The sequence below is a fragment of the Monosiga brevicollis genome, genomic scaffold, assembly GCF_000002865.3.
Source record: "Monosiga brevicollis MX1 MONBRscaffold_2 genomic scaffold, whole genome shotgun sequence".
NCBI classification, from domain to species: domain Eukaryota; class Choanoflagellata; order Craspedida; family Salpingoecidae; genus Monosiga; species Monosiga brevicollis.
Genome location: NW_001865039.1, coordinates 308,072 through 323,796, shown reverse-complemented (window position 1 = coordinate 323,796; position 15,725 = coordinate 308,072). Strand labels below are relative to the sequence as shown.

Sequence of the window (15,725 nt, the reverse complement as noted above, 5' to 3'; positions counted from 1 at the left end):
ACTATGACAGATGATGGCAGTAGAGGAAAGGGTGATCGATTTGGAAAATGACTTTTTGGCCACACAGTGGCATCGGCTCCATTTGAACGCAAGAGTTGTGTGTGTTCAGAGGGGAGAGCAGACTATTAAACAGTCGGGTTGGCATCATGTACAAATGCAAAGGCTAGCCACAGAGGGGAAGAAGAAGAAGCGCATTGAAATAAATACAAGGCCTGCCATAGACTCGGGCTGGCAGGAGCAGGTCGATACAAAGGGAAAAAAGGCTAATACTGGACGCGTACAAGACAAGCAATACGCCCCACAGGGGTTGGTAAATAGGCAGTGATGACCAATTTAACTAGACGGTGGAGCAAACACCAGCACGGTTGACCGAGGCCAGAATGGGGCGGCGCCAGGGCTGGATCACAACATGGCTGAGCTCAGCTCGCTGCTGAGCAGGGGCGATGAGGTCGGTCTTCATGTCTTTGGCGGCGTGTGCATCGCGGCGAGAAAGTCGACGACACTTGGAGGCACGGGTGGGCAGGTTGTTTTCGTTCGAGACGTCAGAGGCAGGCACAGGGCAGGTCAATGTCGGCTGGGAAGACGTGGCACGGCTCAGCGGGCTAGCTGATCGCTGATGACGGGCCTCAAACTCAGGGACGGTCATGCGCTCCAAGCGGGCACCTTCCTTGGGATCTTCCAGGAAGGTGTGCTGGAGGTGGCGCCAGAACTGCGACTGCTGGACTGTCTGTCGGAGCGCCGCGCGGTCGCGTTGCTTGCACATTTTGACATTCTTGTGGTAGGCCATGCGAACCACATCAGCCAGAGTGGCGGCAGAAGAGGGAGGCAAGACAGTCATGGTGATGGACACGGAGATAACGGTTGAATACTCGACTTCTGTTCCTGAGGAGGAGGAGGAGGAGTAGGAGGAAAATGCCAACTCTGAGTTCAGGAGCTCAACTCAAACGCCCGACCGAGTCCTGCAACCACCTCACGTTGCTTTGCTGTTGGAAGGAGTTTCCTCGAAGGAACCTTTTTCTCCCCAATCAGGTAGTAAGCGGGAAAGCTGGGTGAAGACACACATCAGACAGAACAAACCAATCCCAAGGCCGAAGATATCCAGATCTATGACACAACTCTTTTGTTTTTGTGACTGAAATACCTCAGGATGGTGATGATGGTGATGGCAGGCACGGTCTGCTTCTGAGGAACTGCCTTGATTCTACTTTTTCCGATCACAATGCCATTTTGTCTGAAAACCCATGGCGTCATGCAGCTGCGTCCAAGGTGTTTTACCGACCGCCACGTGTGGGTCTCCGCGCCATCCCTTTCCCTTGAAACGGTGGGGGGGCCACCTGTTTTTGCAATAAGACCACACCATGCAGCTTTTTCTGACAAGAGATTGGGGATCCTTCGGAACTATGACATTGAGGCAGTGTGCTGGTTCATCTTAGCAACGTTTGCGTCCAAAATGCAGCCACGCACGTGTGATCTGGGCCGGTTGGCGCTTAGATGTGGCGAGTTGGGGCCGCTGGCAAGCGATCGCCATGTGATCGGCAGCACCGCCAGCGGCACCGCACTACTTTCAAAAAACCCGGCACAATTTTGAGAGCACGCGCTCTCATCCGAGCCGAGCCGGTGCCACGCGTGACACTTGATGTTGAGCGCTTGCGTCAGCAAGACAATTCCAAGAAACCACTGGGCGCGTGCTTCCAGCATTCTCAGAGATCCTTCGCAGCAAACACTCGTGCACACTCTCAGAGCGCTCTAGGAATTCTAACTGATGCGTGCAGGCATCGCACAACATTCATGTAAGTCGAGAGCCAAGTCCACAAATAGTCACCAAAAATACGACTGCTCATTGAGACGTGCAGCCAAGAAAGTCTAGTTGTCGGAAATCAGATAGAGCAGACACACCGAAGAAGTTTGGGGATCAGGATCAGCCTATGAACCGAACGAGCACAGGCACGCAGGGCGCGTCACAAGGCACAGACGCAGCGATTACGGTGACAAAGCATGCCGAGGCGGGACCAACAAGGGACTTTGGCACATTTTGTTAAACAGCCGCCGATCACCCTGCAAACATCGGCTAGGGGGTGAGGTTTGGGATTCGGGAAAATTTGGTCAAAATACGAAACGTGGCGCCACTTGGCCCGGTTTTGAACTCTTCAAGACGTGCAACAATGTCCCTTTCTCGCCTGAATTCGTGAGAACACCCTCAACGTTCTGGGTTGAACGCGACTGGCTGATGGCAAAGCATATCAGCCTGAACAAACCCAGCGACATGGCTAGGGTGTTTACTCGGTGCTGTTACACGCTGACGCTGGCGGCGATTTCATCCATCAGCTGTGGAATTTAGGCTACGACTTTTGGGCGCGAGGCAACTTCATTCAGGCCTGCCGTTCTGCTTCTAGCCAGGCAACGGTCACGGTCAAACCCGTTGACATTCCCTCACAAACTCGAGTCGATGTTTCATTTTGCATCTTGAATACACAGTGGTACCCGACTGGCGCGATCTCTACAAGATGGCGAGCGAACTCAACACCCCCTCCTTTTCGGCCGTTCCTCTGCATCCTCTGCAAGCAGCACACTCTGCCGTGACCGATGGCCCATGTGTTAGCACCCCCTCGCCAGCCATATCACAAAACCCAGCGCCACAGCACGCCGCTCTTCACCAGCTCTTGCGGGCTCTGTTAACTGCATTGCTCCGCCAAGCACCAAACACAGTCCCTAGACCGATGGTATCTGCCCCTTACACCCCAGTCACAGCCCCAGTCACAGCCCCAGTCACAACCCCAGCCCCAGCCACAACCACAGTCACAAACCTGATAGCACCAGTCCCCGGAGCCACACACTCTCAAGGAGTTTCATCAACACTTCGGCAATCTACAAACGCGGCAGCCATGGAGTTTGCCTCAACTGTTGCATCACCCATGGCTCTACATCGCCATTCTTTACATGCTGCTCGCGTGCAGCGCCTCGCCTCGGTCTCCAGGCAGCGCCCCAAGGCACCCGCCATTCCTCGCCGACCACGCCACCGCCTGCTCGGTCACCGATCTCAACTGCGCTTGTGGGGCAAAGCCACGCCCCGCTTCCCTCGTGCTCGACGGACAATGACGCGCCAGAATGACTAGGCTGTCTGGCGCTGGCTTGTCTGCCGAGATAAAGGTGTTCCTCGGGTGTTTTACCTCGATTTGCTGGTTGATTTTTGTGATCGTTCCGCATGAGGCGGGTGGTAGATTCACATGTCAATCATGTTTCTATTGCGTTTTCAATGGGGTTTGATCGCTCCCTTTCGTCGTGCAGTAGTGAAGCTTCAACAGCGTCAGTTTGACCAGGGTCGCAATTGAGCATGGAAAACGACTCACAGCTCTGCGGGGCGCTCGTCAGTGCTCAGCGTCTGCTGATCGCTCGACACAAGTCACTCCCCCTACCATGTGATACGTGATTCTCCTTTTTTTTTTCTCTCCAACTTGCTAAGCATCGATGAAACTGTTGACAGATGACACAGCACGAGGAAAGTGTGTCTTCAAATCGATTGAGGTTGGCGGTTCGAAATCGCCGAGTCGCATACAAATCCAATAAAAAGCTTTGTCACAGCGGAAAGGCTGGCCGGAGCGGATACAATAGAAAGATAAGATGTTACAATGATCACGGAAAACATTGACGGGTCATGTAAAAACTCAAAAGGCAGAGCCAGGGGTTGATTCCAGAAATTCAGTCACGGGCAGTTAACATCAAAACCTAGGAGAAACAATTACACAGAGACGAATGGGAAGGGTCCAAGAGCCATCTCGTGGACGCTTCAAAAGACAAAGGCCTGCTCTTGCGAGGAAGGGATGGTGACGACAGGGGGGCTATGGCACGGCCGCACTTCCCAACTAGATCGTGGCATGCATTGTACTTGAACCACGGTGGATGTGGCACCGTTCTTGATCACCTCGCGAAAACGGCGGAAACGTGGGCTGGAGCTCAGACCCGATCGTGCGCTATGGCGACACATACGGCGCGGGTGACAGACGATGGCAACCTGACTCGCCACACGAGTCGGGATCATCTCGTTTTCTTCGTCGCCTGTCTCAGAAGCTTCGTCTGTGTCCTCGTGCATGGGCGCTACACCTTCGACGACGTCATGCATCTGCATCGGCGCTGCCTCATCCACTGAGGTGGCGGCTTGATGAGTGTCGTTTTCTTCCAACTGTGCAGAGTGCACATTAGGTTTGACCGGTGTCAGCTTGCCATTCAGCTCTTCACTGCGACTGTACGCCTCAAACTCTTCCACCGTCATGGCCTCGTACATGGAGCACTTGCTCGGGTTGCTGAAGAAAGTGTGTTGCAAGTGGCGCCAGAAGCATGATTGCTGCAGCGAATGACGCAGATCAGTCTGACGCCGACTCAATTGAGAATTTTTGGTATAGGCTACGCGAACCACGTCGGCGAGCGTGGGACTGGGCGGAGGTGACTGGGGCTTGGCGCTCGCAGCTGGAGCAGCCTCACCAAGATACAACTTGATACCACCACCCATAGTGCTTGTCGAGATGTGGCAGAGAGGAGATGTGGCAGTGGAGCGCACAAGCAGTGGACGTTCTTGTTCCTCGAAATTGACTGGTTGGCTCAAGATGGTTGAGGAAAATGGCACGGACCGGATCTGTGCAGCCACTTATAGCCCCATCCAGCCTCCACCTTCATGACGGATAGCTCTGTGGAAACGTGGTGTTCTCAGGTGTCCAACAGCAACTTGTACCTGACAGACAAGCAGGCGAGGACTGTGGGTAAAGGGAGACTAGGGAGCAGACTTGCTTGTGGTTTTGCCTCAATTACCACTGCATTGCGGGTTGGCGCTCACACATGGTCTCCAAACCTAGCGCTCCCAAGACGGGCCTTGCAACAGCCGGACAGTCCAAGTGGCTCCCAAGCCAAGATACGAGTTTCCCAAGCAACCTGACAAGGTTCCCTAAGCAACCCCTTTCTTCCGGCCCCCTTACTCTGGCACTCGTAAAGCACCTCCTGGTGCTGGCAACAGCAGCAAATCGAGCATGGGGAGCACCAAGTTTGCTTCTGCTCAGGACTAAGCAGCGTTTGGGGTCAAGTGCCAATAGGCTTCTCCGGACAATTGGGTCCGCTTCGAACGTTATGTCAGACAAAATCTAACACAGGCAGAAACGTGTTTCGCATCTCAACGTCATTGCTGGATGTCGGAGCAACGGAGCAACGATGTCGTCTTCTTGATGTCGTGTGTGGGACCCCAAACGCCAGCAGCGGGTCCTGGCATCGACATGACTGTCCAAGTGCTTCGTATAGAAGACTTAGCCAGTACGAAAACAAACTCCTCTGCTTGCTTTGCTTGCACCTGTTTCCCGTGGTGTTGGGGTAGGGTTGGGGCGACTTGAACGGTTGGATCGGTTTGGGCAGCCGTGTCGATCGTCTTCGGTCTTTTGACGTTAATGTTACTGTCGTTATTACGATGCGCACCCATGTGGGTTTGTTGTTCTGCACGGAGGTAGCGTGGCAGAACGCGCCAGAATCCTTCGGCAGAGTCATGGGCGTGCTGACCAAACGTAGCTCAGTCGCCATAACTGGACTTCCTGATGCTCTCGCACGTGTGAATTATAAGAGTCTGGTCGCATCGCAGGCAGAACAGGCAACGAGCAAATCGCAACGCGACATGAAACCACGAAACTCTAATGAAGCATCTAAGCGATTGCCAAGGACCACATCGCCCTGTTCATCTTCAACAATCGGCGCCAACAACTACAACCATGGGAAAAAAACCCCCAGATCACCGTGAGCCAACAGGATTTAGCTGCACGCCGAGCTGGCAAGAATTGCCAGTGAAGGCGCCAGACTCGTCGCTCGCCTGTCCAACGGGGTTTGGCAAGTACGCCCCATGCCAGGATGGGGCTGGGAGAGCAGGTGTAACATACTGATTGAGTGTATGAAGTTGTGGGCAAGATCCAAATAAGATCCTCTGAGCGAATGACCAGAGCCAGCTGCAGCAAGCCAGCCACGCAACGTTTTGATTGGCAGGTCAGCTCAACTCGCTGATGACGCCATGAGAAGACAAGAGTCCTCTTCCAACGACAAAGTTGACTCGCAGAAGCAATGATAACGACGAACCTGAGTGATCGGCTGAGTGTGCATCTGAGACGGCAGTGTGTAGACACGTGACAACATGTTGCTGCCAGCTGCGTAGGTTGCCTCGATATGATAGTAGAAGATAAGGCTGCACAGCAGCCAACAACAAAAGCAAGAGCAGAATGAGCCAGACTGGACACCAAACACGAGGAACATAATATGACATGAGTGCTCACACCCTTTACTTGTTCCTCTACCACAACCCAACATTTGATTCGAGCCACCGTGCGCAGGTCAAGGCGCAGAGGAGGAGGAAAAGAAAACTCTCACCGATGCTCAGCTTGGCTGATAAAGATGGCCCAAAGTATGCCGCCTGTGCGATCGTGTTTGGCCATAAGAACGGCGGTGTCCTGCGTCGCCTCTTGTTCAAACGCAAAGTCAACTCGAAAGCCGGCTCTGAGATTGATCGCTCCTGCCCCAGTCGAGTACGCGTGTCCTGAAACACCAAGACGCCCAAAAGCCATGAGCGAGATCTGGTGCGTCGACAAAAGGTGTGCCTAGCCCTGACCCTGGTCCATAATCAAGACAACCGACACACTTCACGCCCCACGAAAAGCGAGTAGATGCGAAAAACACGCACCGGTCAAGGCCACTGGGGTGCGCTCCTGTACCGCGCGCAGCTCAGTGAGTACGAGAAGGTCAAGCGGGGCAAACGCTCCCTCCGCACTACTGCGCCCGGGCAGCAAACGCCAGCTAGTCAGATCAAGAACACCGACGGCTTGGGTCACATTGCTGGCTGTAAACACAATTTTGTTGTCGGCGTCTAGGCTGCCCCGAAAGTCCCCGTCCAACGTCACAACAGCGCGATTGTCCAGGCACAGCGTCAACTTGAATTTATCTAATCGCACGCTCAGGTGATGCCACCGATCATCGAAAACAGCCGACACCCGCATGTTGGACAACGGGGCTGTGGCGTTGTTGTTCCATGTTTGCACTTGCAGCACGGTCCGTGTCGCCTCAGCCAGCACAGTCAGCGGGCGCTGGCCGTTGGGCATTTCGACGGCCCACAAGGTGGCACGCTGTGTGTCGATGGGTAAACGAAAGAGGGTACTGGCAGTCATGGGCAGCTGCCAAAGCGCGCTGCTTCGAGGATCCACGGCATGCATAGACATGGGCCTTGAGACAAGCCCAGGGACCCCCGTGCTCAGGAATGCGAGAACTGGACCACCCTGGCCAGGTGGAATGAGGTCTCTCGCTTGAATTTGCAGAGCCGCATCATCAAGGCAGGGCGAAAAGCAGCAACTAGATGCGGCACAGGCGACCACGACGCCTGGACCCGCCAGCGTTCCCCGAGGCAGGTCGTATCGCCAAGGTTGGCAGACGGCTGGAGTCGTAGCATTTTGGCAGGTGCTGGCTGGGTCCAAGGCCGGCAGTTGTCGATCGCATGAAGTGCCACTCTGGGAACGCCCATACTCACAAACGCATGCAACTCCATTGCAAAGAGTGCCGAGGCCACAACTTGCATCAGTTGTGCAGGTGGGCACGGCACTTTCGCACAGCGGGCCTATAAGTCAAAACACACCAGTGGGCAAGCACGCCCTTGACAGTTGAGCCTGTGCTTTGCGACACGCGAGCATGTGTCATGTATAGAAGTAGGGTGCGATGCATCAAGAGCCTGACTCGGACAGGATGCCATTGTCGAACCTGAAAAGCCACTGGTGCACTCGTCACAGCTGAGCGGCGTGCCAGTCGCTTGTTGACACTGTAGGCCCCTGGCACAATGAGCAAGGGAGCAAGTCTACAACCGTTGGCAACATTAACAAACCAAATTGTGACCATCAGACCTGATTGGTCGCCCAAAGCGACCGCAGTGGCAGATGGATCAAAAGACTGTTTTGTTGGGATGTAACCAACAACAACAACAACAACAACAACAACACCTCTATTCACGGAGATCACGCTGCGCGAAAGGCCCACCTGCTGACAGGCGCTGCCCCAAAAGCCAGCTTCACAGGCCGTGCAACTCAATTCAGTGTCGTCCTGCTCCATCCAATCACAAAATTGCCGTGAGCCATGTCCACGCCCGAGCAGACGATTCCTGGGCTTGGTTGATAGGGGTAAACATGCATCATTGCAAAGCACAGCCGGGTATGCTCACTTGTCGACACTGAATGCCTTGCGCACAGTGAGTGGCATTGGAGCAAGGAATGCTGCAGTCTGGCCCCGCCCAGCCGTCGAGGCAGCTGCGGCACACCTTATCCTCGGGAGCATGTTGGGCGCAGGAGACTATGCTGTCGCATTGGCCCATCGGGCATGTCAAATTGCAGGCCGCTCCGGTCCAGCCTGGCGCAGATGAAGACACGAAAAGTGAGCAGGGCTTGGCGTAAACAAGACAATAGCGAGGACAACACGCACCATCTGGGCAACTGTCGCACACGACAGTGCCATTGGAGTGGCAGGTGGCAGCCGAGAGGCTAAGGCACATGGTGGCGTTACATTGACAACGGGCTCCCAACCAGCCATGCCGACAACGGCACAGCGCCTGATTGTGGCAAGTGCCCTCCTGACCGCACTGCGCAAACGCGCAGGGATTCAGCGTTGGGTCGCACACTTGGGCTGGATCTTGCACATCGCTTGGGCACGGCGAGTGACACATGGCCGAGCAAGCGCGCTCCTCGACGAGATGAGGACACGGCGTACCGCTGCCGCGTGGATTGCGGCGCACATGCCGGATCCGATATTGAGAGCCCATGGCCATGATCTGTCCGGGAAGACAGGTAGCATTGCAGGCCGTATACGCGCTGAAATCTCCCGTCAAGCAATCCTGGTCACCACTCAGCGGAAATAGCACGCACTCACGGTCGGCCGTGGCCGAGCAAGGCAACGCTTCATAGCGATTGGCTGGGCAGGGCCCGCGAGAGCAAGGTTTGCACTGAATCTGGCCGCTTGGACGATAATGTTGTAGAGGGCAGTCTGAGGCCAATTGTACGCCAGGCCAAAGACCGAGCAGGCAGACTCCCACGAGAGTCAGCTTTGGACTGGTAAACATGGTCTGCGGGGAGGCTCGCCCAACGGGTTCAATCATGAAGGATAACTAAGTGTGCAACGGCAGTTGAGCAGTTGAGCCGTTGCTCGCAAGTGCCATGTGTGATATCAAATGAGCGTGGACAAACAATACCACTCAAGCCCTTCCCAACAAAGGTAGCCTCTTCTTGAGGCAGGCAGGTCAATCAAAGTGGTGCCGCCAATTTCAGCGCATCAGAAAAAAAAAAAAAAAAAAAAAAACACAGTTTGCATACATGCAGGCACACATCAGAAAGAATGAAAACAGACCGGCTGTTCATAACAACTGTTGTTGTTTTCACTCGTCCTCTCTCGTTTTTTTTTTTTTTTTTCTAAATCATGGCCGCGCCTGATTCGGAAGCAGGCGTGGGCCTGAGTTCATCGCGGTCCAGCGAGATCAGTAATGATGATGATGGTCAGCTTCGAAGTAGTCCCCCGCTCACCGTGCACAGTGGTGATACGGAGCCGGGTGGACCGTCAGCCCTCACAGCTGAGGACCGAGCCCCCCTCTTGCTTGCGCTGCGCAAGGCAAGCTTCGTACCGGTCCTCAGCGCGCTGCTGACCGATCGGCCCTTGAGCACAACCCTGGTGCACACCTTGGAATTCTGCCACGAGCAACGAGCTACCTTGCCGCCATGGACTGAATGCCAAGCTCTGCTCAGCCTGGTGACTTGGCACCAGCTTCGCGACACATCCAGGAGCACCTCCCTCCCTATTGTGGCGGCTGAGCTAGTCCACTTTATCGATCTCTACCAGCAAGAGCTATTCGGGCCGCGCCTCTCTGACTTGGTCCTTCATCTTTGGCGTCCCATGGAGATGTCTAGTCAGGGGTCTAACTTGAGTGCTTCGCGGCGCTCATCACAAGTAGGACCGGTGCCCTCGCCTCGCGGCTTGGCCGTAGCTCGCAAGGCCGCTTTGCTGCGCAAAATGGGCCGTCACTGGAAGAAGCACCGCCGGCAAGCCATGCTCTCCGTCTCTCACTCCTCTGCCAATTCGCCGCGAAGTTCTGCTGCCCCGTCCACGCCTGTGGCCTCTCCGCTGCTGGCCCGCCCTGCGGCCGCCTCTCCCATGCCAGAGGCCACCCGCGTTGTGGCCAATACTTCCTATGGCACCTGTCGCTTGGTGGTGCACGGAATCGAGCGCCGCGCTCGTCAAGAGCACGCACACTGCGGAATCCTTCGCTACTTTGACAAAGACACGAAGCAGGACGATGAGGGTGAACTGGCACTGCTGCAACCCTATCGCCAATGGATGCGTGCTCATCACCACGTGTGGTGTCCGAACAACAAGGCTGGGTACGTTACTCGCTTCTTCAGCTCCCACCCCACCCTGCCGGGGCAGGCCAAACTAGTCCTTGGTGTCAGAAGACCGTCGCTCCTTGCTACTTTGCTGGTGGTGGAGTCTTCTCATTCCTTGGACGGGCGAGTTGGACCTCACTTGAATGTCCTCCATACCCTCTGACTTCACCAATGAACTTTGGCTGCATTTTAGATTGGTGCACAACTATCGCTCCGCTTTGCGTGATCTCACCGATTTGGCCTCTGTGGATGGTGTTATCGGCATACTGTCGCTTCAGTCGTGGCACGTAATGGTATACCGCACGGGCTTGATGGCGTTTATTGAACTACAAGCCAATGGACAACTGCGTGAGCTGCACCTCGATCAACAGCTTGCTGTGCGCCTGGCGGCCAACCACGACGTCATGGTGAGCGCCGTCATTCAGGGCACGCGCCTCGTCTACACGACTGCCAACAGTGCTAGCTTGGGAATGGCCGAGCTGGCTATTTCTCGTGGATCCGACGCTCCGCCACGAATCAGGTCACTTGTTCAGTTTGAGCTTGGGGAGGGCCTGCGGGCCATGCATGCCGTTATCTGGGACGCCATGGTTTGTAACGCGCCTGCTCCTTCTGGCCATCGCCGTCCTCCCCGTTGTGTCTGTGATTCTGTGCGCATTCTGCCTCGCTGACACAGCGAGACTTGCGCGGGGAATCTGACAACCCTTGTTCGCAGCTCAACTCTCAACTGGCTTTTGTTGGCTTGGGGGGCTGGGGTTGACAGATTCTGCTATGGAAAGGTCGGCCCGTTGACACCATACTGCTTTTGGTACACATTCATCCCAGTGGCCAGGACCTGCGCCGGCTAGGCGAGCTGACACTGCCAAATACTTGTGTTGATTTGCAAGTCTACCATGACGAGGTACAGGCATCTTGATGTTGGGCTTTGGGCACCAGAAAAACACTTGAGAGAAGCGTGTGCCTGACATTCTTATTTTGCACAACAACTCAGCATGCGGCTGGGTTTCCTCATGAGGATTCGAACATGCGTGCCACCGCTGATGCTACCTGCGTCTAATCTCTCACTTGCTCGGTGGGTAGGTTTTGGCCGTCTTGACCGACTTTCAGGCACCCGGACTCAAGACTTCCTTGGCGCGCTGCCGCTATGTGCTTCCAGATGTAAGGTTGAAGCTTTCCTTCCACCCACCAGGCCTCTAAATATCGCAATTCCACAACTCATGCGCCCTGGTCACCGGGTCTGGCCTCGCGCTAGCATGACGGGCGAGTGCTCGTCAAAGGAAAAGCGGTGACCTTTCTTGAGCACTCCACCGGAAGCAACAAGGGTATTTATCTAGTGGCGCATTACCCGGGTCTCGAGCTTGATGCGCCGCCAGCGGCCGTGCTTCCTCGGTGCGTAGCTGCACTGTCCACCACAGACGTCTCGCTTGGAGGTACTCTTATTTCTTCCTTGCGCCGTTTGCAGGCACCAAGGAGTTGATTTGCTAACCCGAGACGGGACCGTTTATCGCCTCCTTGATCCGAAGAGTGGCGGCTCGACCCTGGTGCATGTGGACCCGAGGCTAGCTCAAGCCCACGCAACCATCGTGCACCCCCGCCTGCCATTGCACGTAGTGCTGGCCTCGGGTGGTCGCTTGTTGGTAACCGATGGTAACTGGAATATCTTGCCACTACGCCTCTATGGCGGTGGACCCGATGGTCAGTGTCAATCCTATGACCCCTGCCCACCCACACGCACACATACACACACACACACACACACACACACACACACACACACACACACACACACACACACACACACACACACACACACACACACACACACACACACACACACACACACACACACGCCGGCTTGCATGGCTTTCTTGCGGCCCCCCCACAGAAATGGCCAATCCACCGTTTCCAACGTGAAAGGTCTCACGCCATGGCTTTGCAACCGGTATCTAGGCGAGCTTTTGGATACCTTGTTTCCATTCGAACTGGGATGTCTGCTCGACGGCGAAGCTGTCGTGGGCAAGTGGTTGCTGAGCGAGGTAGGGCATCCCGTTGGCATGTCGAGTTGTCATGAGTGGTGACGCAATGCCTATGAGGGACAGCTCTGTGCCTGGCTCGGTCTCCAGCTTATGGCAATGCTCTTGCGGTGCGCAGACAAGGACAGTGTCGGACGAGCACTGGCTGTACTTGGGCTGCCAGCACAATGTGCCTGTGCTGCTTTGTATTGCTCTCGAGAGCAGTGCCTGGTCAACGACGAGTGCCCTCTCACCTACCCTCCAAACCATCCGCGCTCACATGGAAGCGCAGCAAGTGCGTATTCTTGTGTGCTTTGTTCAGCGGTGTACTCACATCTGCGCCACATCTTTCCACCCCAACTGCACCTCATTATTTGGCATTCATGGCTCGGCATGTGGCATCGCGATGTGTCAACGCATAGGTGGAGCTGGCGCTACGCTCGCTCAACCATGGCCGAATCCACCGCGAGCTGCCGCCAAAAGAAGCCCTGTGTGCCTACACGTGGTTGCTAGAGGCGTTGCTTGATAGTCTGATCGGGAACGAGGCTACCGTGGGTGGCATCTCGCAAGCAATGGACCTGATTGCATCGGGCAGCGACGTTCTCAGCGCAACAGGGTGGCAGACCGATTCAAGCGACGACGATGGCGTCTTGTTCGAAGCCCAGGCGTGGCGGTAAGCAATAATAGAGTTCGGGCCTTGGTTGTCGTGCCGCTGCCTGTGGTTTGGCAGTTTTGCCTGTTGCTTGCCAGAATGACTTTGGTAACCCCTGCTCATGTGGGGTACTCATTGCTCCGATGACATGGGATGATGGGCAGGATGTTGCATTGGCTCGTGGCCAAGAATGCCTGGTCCGACATCCTGCGGCTTGTGTCAATCGTTGGCAGGCAAAGCTTCTTGCATGCCGCTTTGGGCTTGGCCCGAGGATGCTCAGCTCGGACTGATTCAAACACGAATGAGCCCATGGCGGTGATGATGGATACCAACGTGGCCATTTTGCAAGCCATGCTGACACTGGTGTCACAGCATGACGCCGAGGAAAGCTCCTTGGCTTGAAAGCCGGCGGTGCCTCTTCATCACTGGTGTCTGATCATGTGATAGTCAAAAAAAAAAAAAAAATGCATTCAGAAAATCGATTTCATTTCGTGCATTTCAATCCGAGACACGGTTAGAGGTAGACGCGACACATGCGAAACTTAGGGCCCACGGAGCCATCTCATAAACACCGCACCTGGCGGTGGTTGGCACGACCTTAAGTCGTGCAGGAGACACTCAAAAAGAAGGAGACAAAAACACAGGAGAGGAGTTTCATGATGACAAAAGAAGAGAACGTCGTTTAGAACAATGGGTGACCAGCGATGCCACGACGACAGGAACAACAAGTATAACTGAATCGAGTATGATGGAACCTGAGACCACCAAAAGGCCAAGCAACAATGAAATCAGGCTATTATATACACAGGCAAAGAGATGTTCGGTCAGCCCTCAAAGGCCAACGGGACCTCCGAGAAATTGGTGCAAAGCCATGTTGGTCATGTCCGGGGCTGCGTTGCCATCGAGGAGATTTCGGCACTGGAGCAGAATCTGGACGAGGTTGTTCACATCGCCGGGATGGCCCATGTTGTCCATGAGCTGATTAACGTCAATGTTGCTCAAGTCCAGATTGGGGGGCAGAACGCCTTGGGCCATCAAGGAAGGCATGGCTTGAGCCGGGGGCTGGGGAGCCATGGGATGAGGTTGATGCGCGTGGTTGGCGGCCGCAGCGGCGTTATTGGCAGCTTGCTGGCGACGCTGGCTGTGCTGCTGCATGCGGCGCGCGCGGTTCTCGTGCGAGACGAGGTGGCGCTTCAGGGCACCACGCTGGCGGAAGGCCTTGTCGCAGTTGGCATGCGTGCAGGGGAAAGGACGGTCGTCCGAGTGGGTGCGGAGGTGGTAGCGATAATGATCCTTGCGGAACATGTGCTTGCCACACGTTTCACAGACAAAGAGGGGTTGGCCTCCGTGTACGGCCAAGTGACGGTCAAGGTGCGTCTTACGGGAGTAGGTCTAAGACAGGAGTGCGACGAGGCGATGCCGGTGAGCGTTGGCACTTCAAAGGCTGTGGCGGTAGCGCGAGGAGCAGCTGGTTGCTTGTCATACCTTGTCACAACAGGGGCAGTTGTAAATCTTGCCGCCCTTGCCGCCCTTGCGGGCGGCTTTGCGAACGGTCGTGGGCGCCGGTGCCAATTGAGCTGGCTGCTGGACTTGCTGCCCATGCCCATGCCCATGATGGTGGTGAGGCTGGGGGTGCTGATGGATATGTTGTTGTTGTTGATGCTGGGGCTGAGGTTGTTGAAAGGCTTGGGCAGCATAGGGCGCTTGGACGGCTCCGGGAAACTGGAAAAAGTCGGGCTGAGCCAGATTGTCAAAGTTGAGGAAGGCCAGGTTGCGTGAATCAAATCCAGCCATGGCTGCGGTCACGCTCGAGCGCACTGTTGAAATACAGAGAGGCTGTGATGCCTTGGTAGTGACTGCACAAGGGCAGCGTTGAGCTTGGGGAAGCGAGCGAACGGATGTGTGTCCAAACAAGCAAGCCCAGGCACGGAGGGGTTGGTGTTCGAGTTGGGGCGGAGACACTTTTTCACCTGTTCATCGAGACAACTTCGGTCACGTACCAAGTGTCATCCCTTATGGTTTGACCGTTGAGATTCGTTCTTCCGTTACAATTTCCGTTGCATTTTCCTTCTCCTCAACGGTGAGTCCCCACCCTTCCTCATTCCTCGCATGCGCTGCCATTTATTGATGCGTGAACCATCTCACCTTGCCTTTCTTTTCTTTGCGTGCAGCCATTATGGCGACTCCTTCTCCGGTGTCTTGTGCAATCTGCAACATGCTTGTCTCGGATTCCAATGAGCAACGCCATGTTCAAACGCACCATTCCACTCCACCCGATCTCCGCCGCCCTTCCGAGTGCTTTCCTTCTCTGAACTGGATTGACTGTCCTGCGCCAGGATGTGTGTGCTCAATGCGCAAGGGCGATCCGCTGATGGCGCACTACATTGAAAGCCATCCTGTACATGCCAACGAAAATTTGACCACCTTTTTTCCCAGCGCTGTTTGCTGCGACTGCGGCCACTGGTCCTTTAATCGCGTCTGCGCCAAAAGGCATCGCTCTATGAAGCATCGTGATGCAATAACGCATCCCCCCAAGGTCAGCTCCCGCGTCTTCGTGCTCGGACAATGCACTACGCACAGTGCAATTGATCCTTTGGCAGGCCTGCCTCATGGACAAATCCCGAACAAGTGCCTCTCAATCTTATTTTC

At 55.2% G+C, this 15,725-nt stretch overlaps 4 protein-coding genes across 4 annotated transcripts; 1 reads left to right on the top strand and 3 right to left on the bottom strand.

The window, feature by feature from the left end:
* Nucleotides 1–21: 21 nt before the first annotated feature.
* MONBRDRAFT_35416 (uncharacterized protein) lies at nucleotides 22–4,504 on the bottom strand (the record flags this gene model as incomplete). The annotated part of the gene is made up of 3 exons (XM_001742019.1): nucleotides 22–882; nucleotides 2,805–2,865; nucleotides 3,884–4,504. The coding sequence occupies 3 exons, from the start codon at nucleotides 4,502–4,504 to the stop codon at nucleotides 338–340; spliced, it is 1,227 nt and encodes a 408-aa protein (XP_001742071.1). The 3' UTR covers nucleotides 22–337.
* Nucleotides 4,505–5,161: 657 nt separating this feature from the next.
* Nucleotides 5,162–8,812, bottom strand: MONBRDRAFT_4761 (uncharacterized protein; the record flags this gene model as incomplete). The annotated part of the gene is made up of 5 exons (XM_001742018.1): nucleotides 5,162–5,527; nucleotides 6,097–6,202; nucleotides 6,385–6,550; nucleotides 6,695–7,618; nucleotides 8,470–8,812. 5 exons carry the CDS (start codon nucleotides 8,810–8,812, stop codon nucleotides 5,162–5,164), a joined length of 1,905 nt encoding a protein of 634 aa, XP_001742070.1.
* A 644-nt stretch (nucleotides 8,813–9,456) lies between these two features.
* MONBRDRAFT_30732 (uncharacterized protein) lies at nucleotides 9,457–13,541 on the top strand (the record flags this gene model as incomplete). Its single annotated transcript, XM_001742475.1, has 10 exons — nucleotides 9,457–10,412; nucleotides 10,609–11,002; nucleotides 11,176–11,313; nucleotides 11,493–11,570; nucleotides 11,665–11,801; nucleotides 11,875–12,107; nucleotides 12,363–12,448; nucleotides 12,564–12,719; nucleotides 12,847–13,097; nucleotides 13,241–13,541. 10 exons carry the CDS (start codon nucleotides 9,457–9,459, stop codon nucleotides 13,476–13,478), a joined length of 2,667 nt encoding a protein of 888 aa, XP_001742527.1. The 3' UTR covers nucleotides 13,479–13,541.
* A 708-nt stretch (nucleotides 13,542–14,249) lies between these two features.
* MONBRDRAFT_3760 (uncharacterized protein) lies at nucleotides 14,250–14,465 on the bottom strand (the record flags this gene model as incomplete). Its single annotated transcript, XM_001742017.1, has 1 exon — nucleotides 14,250–14,465. A coding segment is annotated over one exon (216 nt), but the record flags the coding sequence as incomplete, so codon positions are not given.
* Nucleotides 14,466–15,725: the final 1,260 nt, after the last annotated feature.